The sequence below is a fragment of the Colletotrichum acutatum genome (genome assembly GCF_030867785.1).
Source record: "Colletotrichum acutatum strain CBS 112980 chromosome Unknown BDZ83scaffold_13, whole genome shotgun sequence".
Taxonomy (NCBI): Eukaryota; Fungi; Ascomycota; class Sordariomycetes; order Glomerellales; family Glomerellaceae; genus Colletotrichum; species Colletotrichum acutatum.
In genome coordinates this window covers 182,814-207,581 of record NW_026849007.1, presented here as the reverse complement: position 1 = coordinate 207,581, position 24,768 = coordinate 182,814, and the positions used below count along the sequence as shown (strand labels likewise).

Genomic DNA, 24,768 nt, shown 5'->3' with positions numbered 1-24,768 from the left:
TCCAGCAATCTCCTCTCTACAGACCCTTCACCGAGTCTGAGAGAGAGCTTCGAGAAGCGACACCTCTTCTTTTTTTTCTTCATCCCCCCCTTTTCCTTTTTTCTCCTTTGCCCTGCCCCCCTTCGTGTGTTTCGATACCCTCAATTGTCGTTCGTGGTCCGGTTCTGTGGCCTCCTCCCCTCCCTGTCCCCACGACTGTCTCTGCGAGCTCGCAATATGAACAAACTGGCAAACATGCGTCACTGGTCCGAGAGGATGAGCCCCAACTTCGGAATGGGTCGTCCCAACATGCCCATGAACCCCATGAACCCGAGAAGAGATACAGTTCCTCAGCAGGCTGCTTCAATAAGCTCGCCTCAGCCTCTCGATGCTCCGACGCCAATTATCCACTACTCCTTCAATGTGCCATTCGCCTCCGACCTCGCCGGCCCCAACACCGAGGACATCCTTCACGCTACCGACGATGCTGTCTTGCGCTGGACTCACCCCGAGGACGTCGCCGATGACGTCCAGGTTCACGAGCTGCCTGTTCACACCCAGAACCTTGCCAACCTGCGCAAGGTCTGCAAGGACATCACCAACGGCCCTTTCCAGATCGAGGCTCATGTCATCTCGACGACCCCCAAAAATGCAAAGGGACAGCAGGTCACCACTGTGTGCCTGTCGGGAACTCCGGAAATGGTCAACAAGAGTAGGGAGACGATTTTGAACGACAACCAGACTGTCTTGGTAGGTTTTACATATACGGACGGGGTTATTGGGCCGTGGATTAACTCGTGTCAATCTAGCGTTGTACGACTGTTGATGTTGAGGGCCACCTCGTCTGTGACCTGACCGCCGGTGCCTTGAAGCAGCAAGTGACGGACACCTTGGATTACATCTCCAAGTACTGCGGGGTCGACATTTTTTTGCTGGGACCCAAATTGACGCCCGTGGTTGATGGCATGACGGGTGATGCCGAGATGCGTGTAGATCAAAGATGGCGAGTAGCCATCTATGGTGATATTCTCTCTGTTGAGCATGCAAAGGCCCGTGTGCTCATCCAAATTGATACTCTGGTAAGCTTGGCCAATCAAAAACATGATTTTGTCTCACCTCGCTAACCGCATTGCAGCTCGGCCGAGTTGTCGATGCCACCAAGCTTGACCTGTCGATTCACCAGCTTGTGTGCGGCCGCCACCGGAAGAACATCAAACTCATTGAGTCGTCGACTGGCACTGCCATCTACTTCCCGCCTCCTTTCTCCCAGATGTACCGATACTGCCCGCCTGGAGCAAGTCGCCGTGACCCGACAGACATCTTCATCACGGGCGAGAGCCCTCAGGCCATTGAACTTGCCAAGCAGAAGCTCCACGAGACTGTTTCCCGCATCCGCCTGTACATGAAGGATGTCACCATTTCGCCGGCCAAAATTGACAGCGTTTTGCTTACCCGTCTTGACAAAGTCCGCAAGATCCTTGAAGCCAATGGCACCTACATTTTGTTCCCTCCCCTGGCAAGCCAGCGCAACATGGTTCGTGTCCAAGGAAGCGAAGGACTGCATGTTGAGCGCACCGTCCGCGAGGTCATGGCCTTGGTAAGTTTTGCAGGAGAACACGTCGAACGCCTATATCTAACGATGTTCTACAGGCAGGACAGTTCTACAGCGCAGCTTGGTGGATCCAACAGCCCGACAGTCGCCAGCTCCCGAACCCCGCTGACGTCAGAACTATGCTTGGTGATGTTTGTGCCAACTCGGACGCCGACTTGTCCTTCGACAAGATGAACTTCTCAATTACCGGTTCTGATGATGCCGTAAAGGCTGCCTTGATGGTCATGTCTGAGATCAAATTCCTTGTCCAGTCCCAGTACCAGATTCGGGTCAAAATTGAACTTGCCAATGAGCACAAGGAATTCGTAAGCGGCAAGAAGAATGGCAAAATCAACAAAATCATGGGTCAGAGCAGTGTACAGATCATCTTCGACGGCTTCAACGAGTACAACTTCAACATTGATGTCATGGCGGCTAGCTACGACTCAATGAAGCAGGGGCTCACGCTTGTCGAACAGGAGATGCCTGCTTCCATCTCCTTCCATGTTCCCGATCAGTACCACAAGCGAATCATTGGCATTGGAGGACAGCATATCCAGCGCATCATGAAGAAGCACTCTGTGTTTGTCAAGTTCTCCAACGCCATGGACCGCGGAGGAATGGGTCGTGAGGATGACGACGTCAAGGTCGACAACGTTATTTGCCGCACCCCAGCCAGGAACGCCCAGAATCTTGACGCTGTCAAGAACGAGATTCTGGAAATGGTCGATAGAGCTGTAAGTTGACCAACCCAGTTCGCCTAATCGCCAAGCTAATCATTTCCCTCTAGGACTCCGAGTATACTTCGCAGATTGTCAATGTTGACCGCCTGTACCATCGTCAGCTCTTGGCTCGTCTCGGCGAGATTGACGAGCTCGAGGGCAAATACAACTGCAAAATTGTGTTCCCCAGCACTGAGCAGGCTAGCGATGAGGTTACTGTAACTGGACCACAGTGGCAGGTGCCTCATTGTGTCGATGAATTTTTGGTACGCCCACTTGCAGACCTTTTGCGGCTGGATTTCCTATACTAACACTCTCTCTAGGGCATGGTTCCTGACAACCACGAGTTGGTTCTCACCCGTACCCCTGAGTTCATCAAGTTCCTTGAGTCGCCCAGCTTCGCCCACGACCTTGTTCCGAAACTCAAGACGCAGTACGAAGTCGAGGTCACCGTCCATCAGGATGCCGATTCTGAGGATGGCCTGCCGGCTCTCGCCTTGCGCTGGACGTTTACTCGCAACAATGCCGGCGGCCTGCGTGACGCCATCGACTTCCTTCTTGCTCAATTTGCCACTGCTGGCGTTGAGGTGACCATTTTGAAGGGATCAATCCCCCGGCCCAAGTCCGATTCTTTCGAAGACTCGCTTCAGTACTTTGACTCGAAGCTTCTTCAACATGCTCCGGCCACCATCGCCGCCGATTCCCCAACCAAGGCGGCTTTCGAGGGGGAGGTTGCGCGCGAGCGAGGCACGATCTTCGATCGTCTTCGCAAGCCTGGCAGCATGACCTCCATCTCGTCCTTCTTGGACCGCCGCAAGAACAGCTCCCACTCAACCCACGCCAACTTTTTCAAGGGATCTAGCAATGTGTCCAAGTCTTCTCTTATTTCGATCGAGTCTACCCGCAGCTTCAATGCTGACAGAAACCCCTGGAACGATAGCGGCGTTAATCTTCCAGACGACGACAACCCATGGGCCCACCGCCCTATTGGGAATGGTTCTGACAAGCTGACCATTCCCCAACCCGGTGACGTTACGCCACGTCACAGCACTCGAGCGTCCGGCGACAGCGGGCGCCCTTCTACGTCTCATTCTACGAATTCTGGATACCCCGGTCCCATCGGACCTTTCCGTTAGATTCCCGTCTTAGAAAATCTACTACGTGCAAAATACCCCGGCTGGATATACCCTGGCGTACAATACCCCCGGAACGTTGCTTCCGATGCATCGGTCGGCCGAAGTTATTGTTTTGCTTGCTTCACTGCTGTTGCTTTCATCGTTGTTTGTTTTACTTGATTTAGTCTCTTAGTCTTGCGGGTTTCGATAGTCGCTATCGCACGTGTTCACGTCCACTCTTTATACCCCCGAAGTCGAAAGGCGGAGGACAAAAAAGAAAAGATACCTTGTTTGCGGTTTGGCTTTGTTTGTTTATGCATTCAGCGCTCCTGGTGACCACGGTCACAGGGGAATCAAAAAAGCGAGAGGTCGAGGGGTCACATGGTTTCGCCCATAACTCGATGTTGATATTTCAGCAGCCAGGTCTCGCAATCCTCTATAGATCTATTCAATATAGGTCAAGCCCCGTACAAATATTGTCTCCTGCCGCCAAAGGGGTCGACAAGTAAGGGCGTATGAGGAGGTCCCGGGGCCAGCAAGGAGTGTCAATTGGGAAGAGATGGAAATAGGCCGTTATACTCTCTGTGTGTGGGTTGGCTCAGCAAGTCCGCCAGGCGGTGAAAGGGAAATTTGTTATGGCGGCAGGCCAGTATGGCGCAAGATTCAGCGGCTGACTGAACTGCAAGCGGGAGATGACGACGGAACTGTATGGATACCTGCAGGCCTTTTTTAAGTTTGACCTTGAAATGCAACGATACCCATGGTCATTCAAACCACTGTCCGTTGCCTGTGTGATGTGTAATCGTCGATGGCAGTAGGAACTGTGAGATTCCCACTCCAACTTGGATGGCAACGGGGGGCGATGTTTGAATGGATGAGATGCGTTCGACTAGTAAGGAATAGTTGCTACGGTCGTACCTCGAGACCAAATCCACGGCCAAGCGTCTGGCGGACCTCTCTACCCCCCCTTTGCAATAGGACCATTCTCCAGCAAGGTACTACTGGAAACGACCCTTTAGAACGTATCTTCACACCTTCGACGTCTTAGTCGGTCAGTCTCAGCAGATGCTACCCAAGTTGCAGGTGTTGTCAAGAATGTTGTACAGAATTCTCCTATCTTGCAAACTCTCCCTTGCAAGGCTCTATGATTTGATTTACACGTGCATGCTGGCATAGTCCCAGACGATAGCCTTCGATGGCTGTAGTCTTACAATATTCATGCCCCAAGCTCATGTAGAAGCTATAGGTCAACACCCAACCTCACAGCCACATGATATCGAATCAAGAAGCAACGGGTCCAACAGAGACCCTTTCCTGCCGTGCCCTCGCCTCCAACTGTGCCTTTTTATCGTGAGACCGCTGCACGCGCCGCTTCTCCGTCTTGAGGCTCGCGAACCGACCCTTGGCCCCGTGCTTGATCTTGGTAATCATGTCCGTCGCCTTGCCCTTGTCTACGTCGTCGGCAGTCAGGGGCGCCTCCTTGAGCCGGAGTTTGTTGAGGAAATCGAGCTGTCCCTGCGTGGGCGGGCCCTTGCGCCAGCGTTGCCAACGCTGGACGAATGTGTGAGGATATGTATCCGAGTTAGAAACGTAGTTATCGCTACCGTGAACCGCATCGGCGAAAGTTGCTGCTTGTAGGAGCTCGCGAGGCGCGGAGTAGGGGGATTTGGCGACGCCTGGGGGCAGCGAGCGGATTTCAACGGCTTGCCACAGGAGCTGCTCCTTGCTTTCGTCGTCACTCGTCTTGGGTTGGGCACCGACTTTGAAAAGTCGGATGTAGGATCCGTTTGGCGCGCAGAGGACGTACCTATCTTGACCGACCTGGACCCACGCGTACTGACTTATGGCCCGTATGTGCTGCTCGCCGGATGTGTCCCCGATCAGATCAAATACGGAGTCGTAGTCAGTGAAAGTTACCGACCTGGTGGGCGTAGTTGACTGAAGTGCAGTAGTATCAGAATAGGCGTGGTCCTGACGGAGTTTCTCTGCTTCTTTCCTGTCCTTAATCTTCTCCATGTCGGCTGTAGTCGCTTCGCTGATGAGCTCGCTCGGATCCAGACCGAAAAGCGTTGGCGTAGTCACGATGCCGGTTTGGAGACTGGAAACCATGTCGATGACATGGCAGTCGGACTTGCCCTTGTGTAACCTCATACCTCTACCGATCATCTGCACCAGAAGGTTCCGAGATCGTGTTGGACGAGCAAGAATGACGCAGTCGATGTTTGGGATATCTGTGCCCTCTGTGAAGACTCCACAGTTCACAAGCACGGGGAACTTCCCATTTCGAAACTCCTCGAGGATCTCGGCTCTCTCGACTTTGTGTGTGTCTCCTGTCACAAACCTGGCGTCATAGCCGTGTTTGCGGAATGTCTGCGTCAGGCCAGCGACGTGCGCAAGGTCGACGCAAAAGACGAGAGTCGATTTCCGATCGGATGCCTTGGCCAGCCAGCTCCGTACGGTGATCTCGTTGATTTGGTCTGTATTGACGGCCCTTGATAGTTCCCCTTGCTGGAAATCGCCATTTGCACCATTTCTGACCCTGGATAAGTCTGCTGTTGATTCCACGGTGGTGAACATAACATCGGAGAGCCACTTGTCTCCAATCATGTCTACATAGTCCTTATGATAGACGATCTGATCAATCGCGGCGCCCAACTTGAGGCCGTCAAATCGAGAAAAAGTGGCGGAAACGCCCACCAAAGACGGCGAGTCCACCTTCTTACTGTCGAGTCCAAAGTGACGCAGTACTCGCATGTAACCTGGCGCTACAATGTGATGTGCCTCGTCGACGAGCACGAGCTTGAATCTTTTCGGGTCAAACTTGGTGAGCCGGTCCCCGGACGTGAGACTCTGCAGGCTGGCAATGGTGATGTCTGCGGCGCCAGAAGCATGCACGGAGCCCATCTCAATCTCCACGGTGCTGTCGGGGTATGCATTGGTGCAGTGCCTTGCCGCCTGCTCGACAAGTTCTCTCCTGTGAGCGAGGATGAGGGTCTGCGTGGCGGCGGTTTCCCTGGGTTGAATTCTTTCAATCAGCTGGGTGAAGATGACCTGAGGTTGTTAGTTGTTTGTATTTATCAAAGGTCATCACGAAGACTAACGGTCTTGCCGCTACCGGTAGCCAGCGAGATCCCCAGCCTTTTGTGTCCATCTTCGAGGGACTGTAGCACGGATTGAATGCATTCTTCTTGATAGTCTCTCAGCTGTACCCGAGAGCTCGCGAATCGTACCCCAGCATAGGGAACATGTCTTTTAACAGGGATTCTGATGAGAATGGGAAGTCTCAACTCATTCACGCTGAAGGAAGGCGCCAAAAGTTTCCGTGTGGCAAAAGGTATCATGATGTGATGGTCTCCATTCTAGAAGAAGTTAAAGATGAAAAAGGACGTTAAAGTAAGGTAATGAGTGTAGTTGGTTGTCGCCGTCGCGGAAACCTGGATGTATAGGAGAGCAAGGGGCGCACAATTACTCCAATCAATTGCCACGAATTGTCCCCACACTACCTAGATAGTACTTTCCCAGATGTACTCGAAGTTTCCTGGTAACACTCACACAGGACTTTTAGGTACGTGCCTGTTAGCGTCACTCAAGGAGGAACCTATGGTCCCCAATGCTGGGAAATCTTCCATCTTACAACACTGAGGCATCGCTCACCTCATATCAACCAAGAGACCTCATGTATCTTCGAGGCAGCCACCGATAGCATACATCACGCCTGGAATCCAAAACGCAGGACTCGGCTTCTATGAGGCAAAATTTCTTACATGCTGGTGCTCTCATCACAACATGTATGCGACACACCGCCTAGGCCAAATCGTCGACTTCAGAGTTTTAGACGAAAATGAGCATGGAGCCGGATCACGACTATTTGCAAAACCAGGAGTCAGGAGAACATGACCTTGAGGACCTCGACAAGTCACCACCAAAACGGCAAAAGACTGAACATCAGGAACCGCATTCTGCATATTCCGTCGCATCAGCTAGCGACGATGAAAGTGGCACAGACGAGGGCCTCTCAAGACACAAGCGACGGGCGCAAGATGAGATCGTGGAGCCAGTTCTCAAGCGTCACAAAGGCGTCTTCAACAACAACTACCTGGATCTCTTGAACGGAGATATCCAAGATGTCGTTCATCACACAACTGTCGGAGGAGACGATGATCTGCCACCTTCGCAGATTGGTTTGACGACTTGGACCTCGTACGAGAAGAAGCTCTTCTTCGAGGCCCTATCAAGACTCGGCAAGGACGACTTACCGGGCATCTCGGCCAATATCCAGACCAAGAGTGTGATTGAAGTCCGCCAGTATATCCTTCTCCTGCAAGCGGCTGTTGAGGGAAGGGACAAGGAGCAGGACGGAGGCAACAAGCCGATACATCTAGCAGATTTCCCTGCAGCCCTTGAGATCAGTCCACTATGCTGTCACGCGCTTGACGAAGCAGCCGACGCACTTTCGTTCCGTCAAGAACGGCACGAGGAGCTCGTCGAACAGAAGAAGTGGGGCGAGTGCTGGAACATCAACCTGGAGCTCGCAAAACGCATCGAAGGCGATCACGGACTGAACAAGGACCCGACATTCGCGAGCGACCACGGGCTGGCATTCACTGAGGTTCTTCGGGTGAAGAGCTTCCTTCGACTTCCCGAGCGCATCTTCATGAACGCATCCAACGCCGAGAACAACTGGCAGTACGTTAGCGAAGAGCCGCCAACTATCCGAGCAACAGCATTGCAGGATTTCCACTCCCTTCTCGTTTCTATCACCAAGAAGATTGTCATCACTACGCTCTTCATTGCGCAATCCCGGATCCGGGGCAAGAAGCACGTTGAACCATCGACGAGGAACCTGGTCAGACGCAAGGACGTTGAGGCCGCAGTCGCATCGCTGGGTATGAAGCAGAACAGCAACGAGTTCTGGACGACATGTGCACGGAGATTACGACTTCACATCTATGATGACGATGCTGAAGATGTTGGGGACGACGAGGATGAGGAGCTAGTCTCATATGACCGCGTGGAAAGCGTCTTATGCAGGGAAGCGGATACCGAGCATCCGAGCCAAAGCTTCTCGGCCCCCCAGATTAAATTCGAGAAAGACGAATTGTCGGACTCAGCGGACTCGGCGGACGATGAGGACTCCGTCTTGGATGAAACGGGTGATGAGGCGCTTGTAATCATGGACGACGTAGAACGCGAGGTCGTCGAGGAGGCCAACGAGGTACTCGTCTACTCCGCGTATGACTTCCCCGAGACACATCGCACGAGAGAAGCCTTGAAGAACCGGATCAGGAACGAGCTGGCGCAGGAAGCGTATGCAGAGGCCGAAGATGCAAAGGCGAGCCGCGAGTGCGAGTCGGACATGTGGCGGCTCCTGCAACGACAACCCCCCGAGCCGTTCATGGGGACGCAGACCACAGAGCCTACTAAGCAAGTAGCCAGGGCCGTGGAAGACGTGTACGATGTCGGGCGGCGGTGGAGGGAGAAGTTGACGTATCACAGCGAGTGGGAAATGCTCGGCACGTCTCAGCTTCCGGACAAGAAGGCATGATCCCGCGTTTAGTCGTTGAATTTGGTTCCTGTTCTTGATACCCATAGATTTGGATTTCTCTACTTTTTGTCTCCTTCTTCTTCCAACACCAATCCATGTTATCCTATGCTAGTGAGTGAGGCATAAGACGAGGCGTGTCTGATTACAACATTCGTGAAGTCGCAGATCGCGACGGGTATCTTTGTCCCACTAGGTGTGTCTTTATGGACAAACGCCAGCTTGTTTGCTGTTGTGGGTCGGGTTGCAGTCAACTTCAGCTAACGCATCCGACCTCGTTGCTAACGTCCCCGACCCCGTCCTCTACCTCGGCCTCTGCCTCTGCCACGACCTCGAGCAGCACCTCTTGTTGAACGCGATACCGGGGTCCCGCTATCTTCGGCGCTTTCCTCTTCCTCCTCGTCTCCGTCATCGGAATCCCCAGAGCCGCCAGAGTCACCGGCATCACCAGAACCGCTACCATCGCCAGAATTGCTACCGTCGCCTTCCTCTTCCTCGTCTCCTTCGTCTCCATCTTCTCCGTCTTCGCCCTCAATGCGATCATCTTGCTCTTCTTCGTCCGAGTCCGACCCGTCCTCATCCCCGCCCGAGTTTTCCTCGTCATCATCGTCGTCATCTTCCGAGTTCGTCGAATCGGCTCTTTCAGCCTTGCCAGATTTCCCGCCCTTCTTGGGTTTCTCTGCCTTCGCTGGCTTCCCGGATTTCTTTGGCTTTTCGGGCTCTTCGACCTTCTCAGCTTTCTCGGCTTTAGCCTTGCCGGCGGCCCTCTTCTGACTCCTGGCCACCCGCGCCGATTTTGGAGGCGGCGACGCAGTGTCTGTACCAGCATCTTCGGTATCCTCGACGGTGCTAGCGCGAGTCTTGGTCACTGTGGAAGCGCGTTTTCGCCGCCTGGTGTTTCCGCCAGCGTTGCTACCGCCGGGAGAGGGCGGTGGCGGCGTAAGCTCGAATTCGGGTGGTGAGGTTGGAGGTTCGCTGGCATCGGCAAGGCGACGCTCCATCATCATATCGTCGAACTCGTCGTATGGAAGGGAGAACTCCTTGAATCGGTCGTCATAATTGTCATCTTCTTGGGCGTCGTAGAAGTCTTCTCGCTGGTCGATCGTCTTAAGGTCGTACAAGGTGCGTAGCTTCGTCCAGATATGTGGGATACGTGTGTGGGTGTAGAAATCGGGGTCAATTCCGTGATTCCGCAAGTGCTCGCTGATAGCAATCATCCTGAAGTGTTTGTGCATGCCTACGGTTTGACCGTCAGATTCAATTGGTCTCGTCAGGACTGATGGACTCACCCGCTGGTTTCCACCGGATGACTCCTTTGTAAAGTGATGAAAGTTGGTCGTCGGTCCACAGGTTGTTTGGCCACTCATCCGCAGAAGGCTTGATCGGAGGCGCGCTGGCCACAGGAGTATCTGCAGCCGGTGTATCGACATCCATGGCATCTTCATCGCGAGCTGGCGTTGGCGTTGCGACAGCAGACACGCTGCTGCGCACCTTCTTTTTGGGAGGCATGGCAGCAAGGGCCAGCGGCGTGAATCTACAGAGATTGTTCTTCCTGTATTCTGGCGCGTGTATATGTGGTGCTGGGTGATGATACGGAGGAAGTAAGGCTGTCGTTCAAATGCTTTGGTAAATGTTGGAAAAAAAAGAAGCTTCTGAGTCTGAGAGCTCTAGCGGATTGAGGCATTGAGAGCTCTCGATTGGTTCCACCTGCCTTCCCGCGTCGCAGGGTAGGTACCTTTTGAGTCTTAGGCTCTTCAGCCGCCAGGAGCCGAACCTGCGGGGATGATCAGAATCGGGCAGAGACATGCAGGGGTCGTGCTCAGCAGGTTGTGCCTGAAAGTGTGACGCGCCAGATCGCGTCGGGGGGCCCCTAGCCGCTCATTTAGCTTTGTCCCTAAGAAACGTCATATGGAACCTGAATCTTCAAAGATGCAATGTCACTGATTGTAGGCTTTGCGCCCCATATCCGTCTACACCAATGGTCAACGTCGCAATATTACCGTCGGCGCAACCATGTTCGAGGAAGATGACCTTCCAAACGTCTTCGCAATTCCAGACTTCTGGGAGCCGTCCAAATTGCTAAAAGACCAATTGCCCAGGGCCGACACTGGTTTCTTTGCTCTAGACCTAACAGGTACAGCCTCTCGAACCCAAGAGGCTCTTGATCGTTTTGCTAACCTCTCTTATGCTCAGACACAGAGCTGCCTTCTTTATGCAATCCTCCCGATCCTCAACCCAGCGAACTATTCACACTCCCTGCCATAGACCCTGTACCGCAGCAGGAGGAGTCGAACACGATTGAAACCCCCAGTTTCACGTTCGAAGAACCCACAGCAGAGGAAGAGGTAGAAGTGGCCGATTTCTGGTTAGGGTTTGACAAGCCCGCCGCGAAACTACCGGAGTACAAAACTTGGGAAGGCTTCCAGTCTCCCGACATTCCCTCGACAAGGCCATTGTTCATAACGGAGGCTGGGCCTGGGGCATTTGATGCTTTGATCGGGCTTAAAGAGGATCCTCTACACATCGGAAATGCCGACTTCACCGTCGTGGAAGCTGAGACATATTGCAATGCCCTTCTCGCTCTGGCTCTTGGAAGAGACTCTGTGTTCTTCTCTTGGCAAGACGAGCATGAAGCCTTCAAGCCAACCTTACCCCAGATCAGGATACCGGCATATTCAGGTAAAGCTGTCCAGGAAGTCCAGCGTTCATGTCTCAAGTGTGGCAATACATATCGTCAACTTCGCAAGTTTGTCGACAGTACATATTTGAAGAACCCGACTCCATGCCGCGTTGCTTTGGCGAGCGCTGTGGACAAGGCCCTCTTGGTCATCCAAAGCAGTGTTGCCTTGCATCACCAACACCCACGGTCGATTCTCCAAGTTCAATCGCTCGTCGCGCATATATACACTACCTTGCGCCAGTTTGAGTCGTTGGTCTCAAAGATACGACGAGGTCATCTGGATGAAGATGTTCTCGTCATCGTATTCCAGCAGGCTCAGTCTGCTGAGTACGCCGAGACCCATCTCAGAGATATGATGCGAGAAGTCCTCCGGCGGGTATCAAAACCCTGGATTGAGCTTGTCGAAGAATGGATCGGCACACGGCGTGAACTTGGCGTGCCTCTGAGCAAACACGAAGTTGGAAGACAAAAGGGCTTCATCAAGGTGGAATCCGAAACCTACATGGACGATTTCGGCGACGAGGTCGACGAGGTCGATTTCCGCCTAGACAATAAGCGAATACCTAGCTTCATGCCGGAAGATGTTGTCAAATCTCTGTTCGAGGTTGGAAGAAATCTTCGTTTCATAAGGTCAAATCATCCCGGACATCCTCTGTCACAAGAGAGCACTATCTCTTCAAGTCGGCCCCCGACAGTTGAGTGGCTTTTTGACTGGAACTCGGTCGTGCAGTTGGAGGATAGGATCCGATCATACGAAAGTGAGGTTCTTGAAACAATCATGAACTTTTCTATGCAGGGATCAGCTGAAAGAGCGGCACCAGCTTGGCCGACTGGGAACTCAGCGACGTATCAACTTCAGCTTTTTGGCCTGGACGAGAATCAGCTACAAAGTAAATTGGCCTTATATATCCAAGACTTCGCCAAACCGATTGCCGACTCGACATCAGAAGACCTGCTAGGCATTATCATCAGGGAGCGCTTGTCCGATGTTACGACCGAGATCGCCAGTGCCGGCACTGATTTTACACCGCACTGGTCGCTACTTCCGATCCTCTCATTCGGGTCCATCATATCCGCGCAATCTAGAGTCGTGGGCAGGGAAAGTCTGAAACTGCTCTTCACATCCCACAACTTACGTGAGCATCTGAAGCTTCAGAAAGAGTTCCACTTGTTAGGCAACGGATTCTTCTGCAGCCGCCTCTCCCATGCCCTATTCGACCCAGATCTCGAGACGGCTGAGAGACAGCCTGGTGTTGCTCACCAAGGCGGAGTCATGGGATTACGATTAAGTGGTAGGGACACTTGGCCACCCGCCAGTTCTGAACTACGCTTAGCCCTGATGGGAGTATTGACGGAAAGTTATGAGGGGCCGCTACACGAAGACTCAAGACCTCGAGACGGCGAAAAGAATGAACTCCCGGGTGATCTTAGTTTCGGAGTCCGGAGTCTCTCGAGTGAGGAAATCGACAAATGCATGGATCCCACTGGACTAGAGGCCTTAGATTTTCTTCGGCTATCCTACAAGCCACCTGCAGCTCTAGGGGCTATTATTACCCCCGTCATTCTGGTGCAGTATGACCGAGTTTTCAAACTGCTACTTCGAGTGCTGCGGATGCAATATACTGTCAACCGTATCTTCCGCGATGTCACGGCTAGGGAGTCGCTCTGGCAGGATGTCGATGACATATCTATCCGCTTCTGCTTTGAAGCTCGTCACTTTGTATCCAGCCTCAGTTCCTACATCTTCGATATTGGCATCGGAATGCCGTGGCAGGCATTTGAGCAACTACTGAGCCAAATCGAAATCGATCTCGGGGCCGAAGACCAGAGTACATTTTCTACCTCAGTCCTTAGCCCTGACCGCCTGAGGGAACACCACTCTCAAGTGCTTGATCGAATTATGCTAGCACTACTTTTGCGCAAGCGGCAACAGCCTGTGCTCAAGCTTCTCGACGACATTTTCCGGGTCGTGTTGAAGTTTGCCCAATACTCGAGACTCCAAAATGATGGACAGAAATCTCGTGGTCAAGATGACGCTACTACGAAGGGCCTATACAGGACGTTCAAGCGGAATGTCGAGGTTTTCTCGGCGGTTTGCAAAGGCCTAAGCGAAAAAGGAGATTACGGAACGAAGGATACATCTGGAGAGAAGTCGACATCAGGAAGAGTTGACACACTAGAGGGGAATCCCATTGCTCAGCTTGTTCTGAAGCTAGACATGTCTGGCTATTACTCTAGGGCATAATCGTTCGATAAGGAACGGTTGGATTGTTGATAAAAGATACCTAGGCGTTAGATCAATAACTAGCCATTATGTTTCAACGACAATATTTTCGTTTACAGTATTTACTGAATCACCTTTCATTCCTGATCCACAAAGGGAATCGTAGCATTGAGTTCTGATGGCAAAGACTTGGGATGACAAGCGGCCCCGAAGCGAAAGATGGACGGGACATAATGATGGTGGCCTGCCCCGCCAAAGTGATGCCCCGGCTCCGACCCCCCTGGTAATGCCCCGCATCGCGTGTCCCACCTGCCCGCGTTTGTTGATTTACTTCCCTCCTTTGGACGAAAGAAACCGTGCACTTGAACAAAACAATCTGAGCTCTCTTATTGCGAATTCAAGCTCAACAACCGCCGGGCACGCTGACAACATGGCTCGTCCTGGCCCCTCCGCACGGAACCTAACTCTTACAGAAGAGTTAGAGAAGTTAGAGCAGTCTATTACATTGACTCTCCAAGGTAAGTACACGGCATCGAAGCGGACTTGGCCAGTCCATTTCAAATCGGCTGACCTTTTCCCAAGAAATCGACCACAACTTTAGCAAGGCGCACCGTATCGTGACCACGAATATCTTGCCCATTGTAGAGCAATATGGCGAGCATTCGCGAAATGTTTGGGATGCTTCGAAGGTGCGTTGCGCTTATTTCGGTGCCCTTCTCTTTCTTAGGCACTCCAGCATCGCTGACACACGGCAAATCTGCAGTTCTGGAAGCAATTTTTCGAGGCTTCGGCCAACGTTTCTCTCTCCGGTTACGAAGAGAACGCCAACAATGGGAATGATGAGACTGGCACAACTGAGGAGGAGTCGACCGTTCAAGAAGATACATCCGTCGATTATACCCGCACACCCCAACAACACCGCACCGAAGGCGAAGACATGACCATAGTTTCGACCGCCGACTCGACTTTCCGCGCAGACGATTCCGTACTCGACGAAAACGACCTTACTGGCAGCACACCCCGGCCACCTAAAACAAAGACGATGAAGCCACAGTTCTCAAACCTCGAATCCCCCTACGAGGCACTCAAGCGCGAGCTGAAAGGCGAGCCACCTGCGCCGCATGAGGACGACGACGAGAACGAGGATCTTGGGCTCGAGGAGGACTCGACCGTCCTTTTTGCGCAGCACACAGCCCGTCTTCCAGACATGTCCATGACGCCGCGCTCCTCGTTCGCGCCGCCGCAACAGCAGCAGAGTCACAAGGACCCGCTCATGCACCGCATGCTTGACAAGACGTTCCGCATCCAGGCCACGCCACACAAGGGCCCAACTTACCGCGTCTCACCGCTGAAGCGTGATGATAAAAACAAGGAGAAGGAAACTGTGCCTTCGTGGCAGCAGGACTCGCCCATGTCCTCGCCTGTCATGGCGGTTCCTAAGCTACGTAGTGAGGCCTTCATGTCTCCTATCAAGAGCAATGCCAGACAGCGTCTTGCTGCCGCGACTGCATCTGCAGGACCACGGACACCGGGCGTGAGCGTGCAAACACCGGGTGGTGCGAGGAAGACCAAGGACGTGTTTGCTACCAAGGGCAACTACGATGACGATACGACTACGGATCTCGGTGCCAAGTTCGATAAGCAAAAGTACGAGATTGACTGGGAGAGCGATAGTGACGAGGACCATGGGCTGTATGGCGGTATGAGTCCGCCCAAGACTATCCAGTTTGCGCTTCCTCCGTCGAAACTGCTTCAGACCCCTGGTGAGTGGCTTTTTTTTTCTACAGTGATGAATCCGTTTGCTGACAAAATGTACCAGCTCGCGAGGCAAGCAAGCGCATTGTTGATGATATTCTACTTACAGCGGGCGCCGAGCCAGAGAGCTCAGAGTATAGTCCTACGATGGTCAAGATGAACGAGGACATTCTCAATGAAAGCTTTTGATCCTGTAAGAGAGTATATAAGACTGCCTTACTGATAGACAAGATACCCTTGGTTACATAAATGAAACTCTTTCATTCTGTTTCTTGCCTAGGCGATCTACTTCCGTAAATCTCAAAATAAGCCTATATAATACGTGTTGCAGTTTCTCATGTTGTAGACGTCGAACAACGTTCCAAACATTTTAATTCAGAAAGACCCCCTCCGAACGGCCGCTGATTCAGCATAACCGTCTAATTTGTAAGAAATTAACTCCCAAAACTCCTATAAGTCCCATCATACAAGCATGGCGGCGACACCAGTCCCCTTCTCCGCCGCCGCCTTCCACTTTGCGTTTTTATCATCCAACATTTTCAATGGTTCTTGCTTGCCAAGATGGCTCTTTACAAGTCGTTGCGGATAGATGAGGGCCAGTATGCAGCCTGCGAATTCATGATTTGCGTATTCGCGTCCTCGGCGGCCCGTTGGCGGGCAATCAGGGACGAAGACTTTTTTGATGATGATGATGATGATGATGATGATGATGATCTTGCTGAGCTGGCGGAGTGCTTGTTCAGTTTGCTTTTGAGGAGGGAAGCGGAGCTGCCGAAGCTTGACATTGAGGCGGCGTCGCCGTCTTTCTGGTAGGGGGAAGAGGAGGACGAAGAGGAGGCTTTTGAGCCCTCTTGTATCGCGGAGAGGAGGGCGTAGCTATGGCGGCTGTCGCCAGTGACGGAGCTGGAGAAGCTGGAGTGCATTCCGGACATGGCTGCTTTGGTTGTTTGGGTTTGTGATGGTTTGGATGAGAGTTTAATGGTGGGTGGTTTTGTTCGGATGAACCTTTGGATTGGGATAGATGATCTTGATATCAAGATGGGGGAAGTGATGTTCAATTGTTTGATTGGTACTGGGTTGCTTTGATGATGATGAGGATGATCCGGAAAGGCAAGCCTGAGGATGAGCATGGAAAGATCTCTTACTTATACCAAGTCGATCCCATAGTTTGAAATTCAAGACCGATGAGTACGGTACTTTACATGACTTACACACTTTGGACTTGAGATGCTGGTATGGATCTTGCTGGCAACCAGGTACCATAGCCCCCCCGCTGCGCGTCTCGACACGGCGTCATCGGTAGTCGTGGTCATGGTCATGGATGGGAAACTCTTTGCAGCTCGGAGGTGTGGAGCCAAGGGGAAGCCGCAGGAAACGGAGTCACGCGTGGACGCTCGCAGGCCTGCCGGCCGGTAAGGTAAACGGTTTTAAGAGCAGCGGGTAAGCCTACACTACGGACAGAAAGAACATCCGGAACGGCGTTTGCGAACAGGGGAGGAAACTAGAGTAGGACGAACAGACGTTATTCGGTAAGATAGAAACAGCTGTGTGAGTCATTACGCCCATGCGTCTTAATGTGCCTCATGCGCCTCGATGCAAGCTTGCCAGCCTCATTAGAGTCACGGATGCGAATCTTGAGACTATGTGATACCGAAGGGTGCGTATGCTCAATTTTCCAATGTGAGCCATACCAGGCGGAAGTGTAGGTTAGATCCTTGGAGGTGATCGTCTTGGGAGCCAACAGAGGAGAAAGAGGGGACCGGGGATAAGGTAAGCGCCCCGGGGTGAAGATGCGCCGGATGATGTGTACTTTCATCAAGATAGGGTTTGATGAGAGAAATGGCTTACGTCCTTTCGTAGAATTTCCGAGTAGACTATCTTACCTCCGGTATGGGCTTGCTGACAGACATGTCTGCCTGACGAGGAGCCCCCGTCAGCGACAGCAAGCCTCCAGCAAAGCCAGAGCACCCAGGCCTATTCTGCCTAGATTCGCGTAACATATCTTAGGCTCCAGCTGCATGTCTACGGCAACGAGAATGTATCAAGTTCCCAAGTGTGTTTATGAAAGTCTTTGGTTGGTCCATCACGAATGCTATGTGCGGCCGTCATGGGAGTACCTAGGAGTCGGTGTAAGATGCGGCCGACTCTAGACTTGGCACCGTAGCCTTCCCGTGATGTTTGGCCCCCGTTTGAACTGTGCCAAGAATGCGGTGAAAGGAGTTCCTCATTGTCTGACTTACCCAGTCACCCGTTGCTTTACACTGCAAATTTTCTTCACTGCAAAGTTTTCCCTCTCTGGCCTGCGTACGCAGCCTCATTTACACGGCCTTGATTTTGGTGTACGGTAGCAATCTTGCATCCCGCTCATATTCGGGCTGACTCACTCCGAGTCACCTACTCCACCCGCCTTGCATTTCGGCAAACGGGACTCCACACTTATTTTTCCCTCCTTCGCTGCTCGAGGTGGTGTCGTCAGGCGTGGTGGGGCCGGGTGACGAACGCTCGCTTACACGGGCAGTAAACAAATCGGGGCCGGTGCCGAATCGCCCTTTGGCAAGACGAAACCTTCCTTTTCTCTCTTCGTCTTGAAGCCTCTCGAAACGTCTCGAAGAAGCTCGCCGATGGATTCATGAGTCTCCCCAGAACTTTTGACTACTGTGATTGGAAATCTTCACTCATCCCACTGATCCCAATTGGAAGAGATGATACTGTATAACCGTTGGGGGGAAAAGATCAGACGGCAGTTCTTAATGAACGGGCGTTGATCGTTCAGAGACCCGGGCTCCGCAATTGTGAGAACCTTCTGGCACCGGGGCCGAAAAGAAACTCTATTACTCTCGGCTAAAAACAAGCTTAATCTTGATGGAGGGCTGTCGTTTCGTCTACTCATTCCGTAAGGCGACTACGCAATGTCGTTTGTTTTGTACGTTGTAGTTGCTGTCAAACCATCACCAGCAGCATCCCTGGCTCTGATGGGGGCCGCGTGGCTGGCTAGGTGCGGCGTAGTCTGTACACCCAACGTGACGCGCAATTCGTTGATGAGTTTGACGGACTTGACTACGTCAACAGAATACTAATCTAATCAAACTCTGTATGCTAGACTGTTGAAACCAACTCCCAGTATTTGTTTACTTTTACTTGCTTCGCCTTATTGGGTCTGGTCATTACTTCTTCCCAGTTATAACTACCTTATCCCCGGCTTTGCAATACCTTCATCGGCCACTCCGTATGAGACTCGACGCATATCGAGGGGTTCAGAAACCGCAGTGCAGCGGTACGTGACGATACTGACTGCCCGTTGCATCCACTGGCGATTCTCTTTCTCTTTTGCAGGCGATGACCGGAGGATTCGGAGCACGAGGCGTTGCAATGTCATGTCGACATGACGGATAACACACCTCAGTGAGGCTTCGCTCTCGTACGAGGTGAGGTTAAATCTGTACCCCATCAGCACACGCGAGATATGCATAGAGGTTTTGGCAGCAGTTCATGGCGAAGTATGGGAGAAGATCCACTACAAATATCCTGACTACGACTGTGTTCGGTTTATCAGGAATGACTCTGAAATGAGAAACCCTTAATTCTCGATCTAGCAGACAGAACCACCATGACACGAAGAAGACCGCATACGCTAGATTTGCGCTCTATTCATTCAAAATTCGAATGCAAGGAAAGGTGTGTTATTGATGCTAGAATACTTCGAAAGTGTAAAGTTCTGCTCATAACTGTCAACAACATGCACACGCCACATAGACTGAACGCAGTAGCTGGGGCACTTGTGTAAGGTATCTCACTTAATTGGCAGCTCCGTTATTTCGCCTTCGGCTTCGAGGCCTTCTTATGAATCCGCCTGAGTCAATTGGAAAAAATACGGCTGGTTACATATTCTCTTGAGCTTGACCCTCCGTGATAGGCGCACCGCGGATGACTTTCTGGCCAGTCTTCATATATAGATATGAGGATTTCCGCGCTTGCGGAACCATGTTTTGAAGCTGATTTTTGACGACCGAGTGAGATCTTCATCCTAGCATGGTCAAAGCCATCATGGGAGGATCATCAAGTTAGAGTTAGACGAACACATAGGGCGAAGATGGTATGGTTCGTAAGATGGCCCAGATCCTGACTTTCGTTGGCGCGGAGAGCTTGAATGCGTCAAACTTGAGGTCTCTCACCCAGTCAAAAAATACCGAGCATGAAACTCAGGGTCCGATCGGGACATGCTTTTATATTTCGGAATGGTCTAAATTCAAACACGCTGTTGTAAGAGCTCAGAGTCTGGTGTTGGGGTGTGCCAAAGCCCGGAGAACGAATGCTCTACTGTAGAAGTGTCATATTAACGAGAAGAGGCTTGAGTGACTTTTGGACCAAACAGTACAGATCAAAAGTCATAGAGAGAACTACTCATGTGGTAGTAGCGATTTCAACCGTCGATGATGATAGATTGACTGCTTCTAGGTAGATCAAATAGCTAAGAAAGTTGAGTTCCGCCGCGACGGAAATGTAGTCTGTGTCAGTCGGACGACAGGCGCTCCACAAACCTTAATCAGAGCCTCACTTCTGGTGAGGTAAGGAAAAAAAAAGAAAGGGCGTCATGACGTTCTGCAAAGCGGTCTAGAAGCTAGAGCGACGCTTGAGACGCCGCAGCAAAGGCGGTGGCCGGGCGCTGCGACGGCTCATCAGGCATTACCCCGCCATGTCTCAATCGAAGTTTGGATTTGGCTCTTATCAGCGGGAATGATGAAAAGGATGAAGGATGGATGGAGGGGCACTCTCGTATTCGTGTTATCACGTGATTCGTTTGACGGTTGAGAGACGGAGGCCGAAAAGAGATCAGACGGTTTGATTGGCCGGGCCGTCCAGATCACACAGGTCAGGGGTAGCTGCCGTCCCTGGTGGATTGGCCAATCGATGAGCTCCCGCGGTTGTCAGACGGGGGAGGGTCGCATTTGCACAACTCGTTGCTCAATGCTCCGAAATGAGAAATTGCCTGTTGGTGTTGGTGAGTGGCAGAGATTTACCTCTTCGGACGATTTGTGCATTCTCATCTGCATGTTTTATGAAACGTCACTGGCCTTGTCCGGAAAGGCAGTCCACCGAGAGTGCATTGGTGCAATTGTAGGTACTTTTTTTTTTTTTTTTTGGGCAGTATTGAGTCGAGTGTGGTCAAGTCACCGACAGACGCCACAATTCCGTGGAGGGCAGAAGTAGACTTTTGTAGCCGGTACTTTGCTTGGCGCAATCCAGTTTGGCTTGGTTGCTGGCGTTGGTTTGCTCGGGTGGGTTAGGGAACACATGGTGATTTTTGTGACATTGACAGTTGCGTTGACCATGGGACTCGAGCTAATTGGACACGGCTTTCTTGACTTGAGCGAATAGCGCTCAGTATATCTGTTTGGGATACCTACATCAATCAAAATACCAATGCTCAACACTAGCGAACAAAACGTTTAGACCATAGAGAAAGAAGAAAGGAATAAAGAGCCGAACCGCCAGAACATCAAACAACCCGCGGCTCCTTGTCCTGTCCGAGGACAAGTGACGGTCGCATGGATACGAATACGTGGATAGGACGAGAGGTGCTGAGCAATAGAAAGGTTAGCCCATGACAGCTTCAATTTCGCGTCGCTGAGTAGTGTGCTAGATTCAGGGTCATGAACCAACCCCACGTCCGGATCTTGCGCCATTCGGTCTATTCGCGCCCCATCGATGGCGGCCGAGACAAGCGATGGGCATCCAATGAGGACAGAAGAAAGGTCATTCGAATGCCCAGATGTCCATACGGAGCAGACAAAGAGGGCATGTCACAACCCCCAGGCCGACATGTGGTGCTGGGCCGATTATTATGTGCGTGTGAATGTTCGGAGGCGAGCTGCCCTTGATGCTCGGTGGACACTGGATGGGCAATGCAAGCAATGCGGCCCTCTTTCCCCCCTAAACGAGACGAAGCAACGACTAGGTAGGTACCTTACTACTTACTGCCTTTGGTTGCTTGGTGGAAAGCAGGTGAGTTGGACCCAACAAATTTTGACACTAGCCCATCTGGTTGCGCTATCATCTATGCGCCAAAGCAGCCAGCAGATTCTGTCCCGGCTAATTGACCAAGACAGAGCCAGAAGGAACAAAATTGTCATTTCGTTTGATGTTGGATGATAGGCAGGCGGGCATTCCACTTACCGGTCATCCGAGCACTTTGCGATAGTCTCATGTATTCATACTGAATTGAACTGAGACTGTGATAACCGCCCCGCTCCTCCTTTTCGCTTTGCGCCGCGAGCTATATCAAAAAGCATAGCAAGGATGGAGACACTGCTCATCGAAATCTGACTAGAATCAAAACTCAATGACCTTCTCTGGGGTAAAGTGAGTTTTGCTACCCAAGTCAAGAGGACGGACGCATTGGTAAGGCAAGAAGAGACTTCCGGCTCACATCGCCGTCCGATGGTCCCTGAAGACGGGAGTGCTTGGGCGATTGCGGCCTTGCGCATGCTTCCAAAGGCTCCAAAGGGCCCCCTATTGCGCAGGCCACAGGGTGAGGTGGTATTGACCAAGAACCTGGAAAGAAAATTCAGAATTTCAGCAGCCCACGTCGGTCTTAACGGAGACAACCCACAAAAATCTATCGTGTTTTGATCGCCTTCTCTGTGCTCCTGGGCGAAATTGGCGTGCGGAAACTGTTTTGGCCGCTGTCTGTTCAAACACAGAGGTGGATTTGTTAGGAAACATAGAAAGACCATGGGGGACCCCCGTTCGCGCCTACGTGTGGTGGCAGGGAAGGCAGGGGAGGTACAGGTACATCCCAATGACCCGTCTTGCAGAGACTGGGACCTGCCTCGTTCACTTTCACCTGGCCTACCACAACGAACAACCTCATCCGGGTATCCACCTCTTTCCATGCCCCCCGTCCCGTCCCCGTCCATGCCCATGGTAATCGAACTCCCTTCTTTAATCTTTTGAACATGTCCTTCCCTCCCACATCTCACCCTCAGTGCTCCTAATCAGCCTCCACTGAGAGTGTCGTTCAACTCACCTACCTCGCGCGGCATTCTCACTGCTGCCTCCTTTCCCTCCGAGGACCTCAACAAGCGCAAAACTTACTTGGGTTGTTGCGTGTTGCGCCTGAGCTGTCGACCGACCCTTTCGCGCCCTGGTATATTTTTTTTTTCTCAATCTTATCCGGCCGGCCTCCCCTCCGAATACACGCACCCCGATTTCGATATTCGAACCGACCACGATGGATTCCAACGCGACGACCTTCACTTCGGTGTTGGCCAATGCCAAGCTCGGCAATGTCAACATCCCCCCTCAAGTCGACTACGTGATCGAGAAAGTGGCCAACGCCAGCATCGTGACGATCCTTTTCACGTTGTTGGCTCTCGCTGTCGCATATGACCAGAGTAAGTGATGCGCCCAGGACTAGCCTCGGAAATGGAATAAAGTCTGACAAGCCATAGTCAGCTACATCACTTCCAAGGGCTCCATTGCTGGCCCTACCTTCAAGATGCCCTTCATCGGCCCCTTCTTGGAGTCTGTGAACCCCAAGTTCTCGGAGTACAAGGCCAAGTGGGCCAGCGGCCCTCTCAGCTGTGTTTCTGTCTTCCACAAGTAAGTCGCCTATCATATACATACATACCTCTAAGTGATATAATATCTGACGGTCGCAGGTTCGTCGTCATTGCCTCAACCCGCGACATGGCCCGTAAAGTCTTCAACTCTCCTGGCTATGTCAAGCCTTGTGTCGTTGATGTCGCCCACAAGCTCCTCGGTCCCACTAACTGGGTGTTCCTCGACGGCAAGCCGCACGTCGACTTCCGCAAGGGTCTCAACGGCCTCTTCACCCGTCAGGCCTTGGCCTCTTACCTGCCCGGCCAGGAGGCAGTGTACAAGCAGTACTTCCAGGAGTTCCTCCAGATTACCAAGGATGCCGGCGGCGAGGCCCGTCCTTTCATGCCTGCTTTCCGCGATGTCATGACCGCTGTTTCATGCCGCACTTTTGTCGGCTACTACATCTCCGACGAGGCCGTCCGCAAGATTTCAACCGACTACTTCCTCATCACCGAGGCTCTCGAGCTCGTCAACTTCCCCCTTATCCTGCCATTCACCAAGCCCTGGTACGGAAAGAAGGCCTCCGACATGGTTATCGGCGAGTTCGCCAAGTGCTCTGCCAAGAGCAAGGTTCGCATGGCTGCCGGAGGTGAGGTTACCTGCATCATGGACGCCTGGGTCAAGTCCATCCTCGAGTCCAAGAAGTGGCGCGAGGCCGAGGCCGCTGGCAAGACCGAGGGCCTTGAGAAGCCCCACCCCCTTCTTCGCGAGTTCTCCGATTATGAGATCGCCCAGACTGTCTTCACCTTCCTCTTCGCCTCCCAAGATGCCACCAGCAGTGCCGCCACTTGGCTCTTCCAGACCATGGCCCAGCGCCCCGACATTCTCGACCGTGTCCGCGAAGAGAACATCAAGGTTCGCAACGGCGACCGCCATGCCGAGTTGAACATGGACCAGCTCGAGTCCTTGACTTACACCCGTGCCGTCGTTCGCGAGTTGCTCCGCTACCGCCCTCCCGTCCTGATGGTGCCCTACGTCGTTAAGAAGCCCTTCCCCATTACTCCCGAATACACTGTTCCCAAGGGTAAGGATGTTATCGCCGTCGAGTAGGTTGAATGAATGCTGATTTGAAATAGGCGCCATGGTCATTCCTACCGTTTACCCTGCGCTCCGTGATCCCGAGGTGTACGACCGCCCCGACGAGTTCGACCCCGAGCGTTACTACACCGGCGACGCGGAGGAAAAGGGCGCCAAGAACTTCCTCGTTTTCGGAACCGGCCCTCACTACTGTATCGGCCAGACCTACGCTCAGCTCAACCTGGCGTTGATGATCGGAAAAGCCTCCGTCATGTTGGACTGGGTGCACCACCCCACGCCCAAGTCGGAGGAGATCAAGGTGTTCGCTACCATCTTCCCCATGGTATGTTAGAGATTGTCCCGTAAAAAGTGAAAGAATAGGAAACTAATAGGCGTAGGATGACTGCCCTCTTACCTTCAACGAGCGCACGGCATAGATCTCTTATACCTCTTTTCCCTAGGCTACGGGCTGGCAGTGATTTCGCCCAATGAATGAGCTGGGCCCGGCTGATGCTGCAAGACCACCGCTAGCGCGCCCCCT

General features: G+C 52.4%; 8 protein-coding genes across 8 annotated transcripts; 5 read left to right on the top strand and 3 right to left on the bottom strand.

Annotated features, from left to right (window-relative positions):
• Positions 1-234: 234 nt before the first annotated feature.
• On the top strand, positions 235-3,428 carry BDZ83DRAFT_716558 (KH domain-containing protein; the record flags this gene model as incomplete). Its single annotated transcript, XM_060511856.1, has 6 exons — positions 235-729; positions 789-1,058; positions 1,115-1,576; positions 1,630-2,307; positions 2,361-2,558; positions 2,616-3,428. 6 exons carry the CDS (start codon positions 235-237, stop codon positions 3,426-3,428), a joined length of 2,916 nt encoding a protein of 971 aa, XP_060369152.1.
• Positions 3,429-4,688: 1,260 nt separating this feature from the next.
• Positions 4,689-6,748, bottom strand: BDZ83DRAFT_748553 (P-loop containing nucleoside triphosphate hydrolase protein; the record flags this gene model as incomplete). The annotated part of the gene is made up of 2 exons (XM_060513626.1): positions 4,689-6,458; positions 6,509-6,748. 2 exons carry the CDS (start codon positions 6,746-6,748, stop codon positions 4,689-4,691), a joined length of 2,010 nt encoding a protein of 669 aa, XP_060369151.1.
• A 506-nt stretch (positions 6,749-7,254) lies between these two features.
• BDZ83DRAFT_569123 (uncharacterized protein) lies at positions 7,255-8,952 on the top strand (the record flags this gene model as incomplete). Its single annotated transcript, XM_060504154.1, has 1 exon — positions 7,255-8,952. The coding sequence occupies one exon, from the start codon at positions 7,255-7,257 to the stop codon at positions 8,950-8,952; it is 1,698 nt and encodes a 565-aa protein (XP_060369150.1).
• Positions 8,953-9,091: 139 nt separating this feature from the next.
• On the bottom strand, positions 9,092-10,808 carry BDZ83DRAFT_66811 (chromatin modification-related protein EAF7-domain-containing protein). Its single transcript, XM_060511103.1, has 3 exons — positions 10,239-10,808; positions 9,614-10,186; positions 9,092-9,499 (listed from the first exon to the last, which is right to left on the bottom strand). Exons 1-3 carry the CDS (start codon positions 10,456-10,458, stop codon positions 9,231-9,233), a joined length of 1,062 nt encoding a protein of 353 aa, XP_060369149.1. The 5' UTR covers positions 10,459-10,808; the 3' UTR covers positions 9,092-9,230.
• Positions 10,809-10,818: 10 nt separating this feature from the next.
• BDZ83DRAFT_691616 (Spc97/Spc98 family protein) lies at positions 10,819-14,208 on the top strand. The gene is made up of 2 exons (XM_060511318.1): positions 10,819-11,083; positions 11,143-14,208. Exons 1-2 carry the CDS (start codon positions 10,963-10,965, stop codon positions 13,872-13,874), a joined length of 2,853 nt encoding a protein of 950 aa, XP_060369148.1. The 5' UTR covers positions 10,819-10,962; the 3' UTR covers positions 13,875-14,208.
• A 75-nt stretch (positions 14,209-14,283) lies between these two features.
• Positions 14,284-15,797, top strand: BDZ83DRAFT_568941 (DASH complex subunit Ask1; the record flags this gene model as incomplete). Its single annotated transcript, XM_060504135.1, has 4 exons — positions 14,284-14,371; positions 14,436-14,542; positions 14,617-15,616; positions 15,673-15,797. The coding sequence occupies 4 exons, from the start codon at positions 14,284-14,286 to the stop codon at positions 15,795-15,797; spliced, it is 1,320 nt and encodes a 439-aa protein (XP_060369147.1).
• A 380-nt stretch (positions 15,798-16,177) lies between these two features.
• Positions 16,178-16,540, bottom strand: BDZ83DRAFT_748548 (uncharacterized protein; the record flags this gene model as incomplete). The annotated part of the gene is made up of 1 exon (XM_060513625.1): positions 16,178-16,540. The coding sequence occupies one exon, from the start codon at positions 16,538-16,540 to the stop codon at positions 16,178-16,180; it is 363 nt and encodes a 120-aa protein (XP_060369146.1).
• A 6,299-nt stretch (positions 16,541-22,839) lies between these two features.
• On the top strand, positions 22,840-24,664 carry BDZ83DRAFT_569113 (cytochrome P450; the record flags this gene model as incomplete). The annotated part of the gene is made up of 5 exons (XM_060504153.1): positions 22,840-23,002; positions 23,060-23,210; positions 23,270-24,234; positions 24,287-24,570; positions 24,626-24,664. 5 exons carry the CDS (start codon positions 22,840-22,842, stop codon positions 24,662-24,664), a joined length of 1,602 nt encoding a protein of 533 aa, XP_060369145.1.
• Between the last annotated feature and the right edge of the window lie 104 nt (positions 24,665-24,768).

Coding starts and splice junctions, on each gene's coding strand:
- BDZ83DRAFT_66811 (XM_060511103.1), bottom strand. CDS start 10,458: ATGCCTCCCAAAAAGAAGGTGCGCAGCAGCGTGTCTGCTGTCGCAACG. Junction 10,187..10,238: donor CATCCGGTGGAAACCAGCGG/GTGAGTCCATCA, acceptor GTCAAACCGTAG/GCATGCACAAACACTTCAGG. Junction 9,500..9,613: donor GGCAGAGAAACCCAAGAAGG/GCGGGAAATCTG, acceptor CGGACGAAGAAG/AGCAAGATGATCGCATTGAG.
- BDZ83DRAFT_691616 (XM_060511318.1), top strand. CDS start 10,963: ATGTTCGAGGAAGATGACCTTCCAAACGTCTTCGCAATTCCAGACTTC. Junction 11,084..11,142: donor CTTTGCTCTAGACCTAACAG/GTACAGCCTCTC, acceptor TCTTATGCTCAG/ACACAGAGCTGCCTTCTTTA.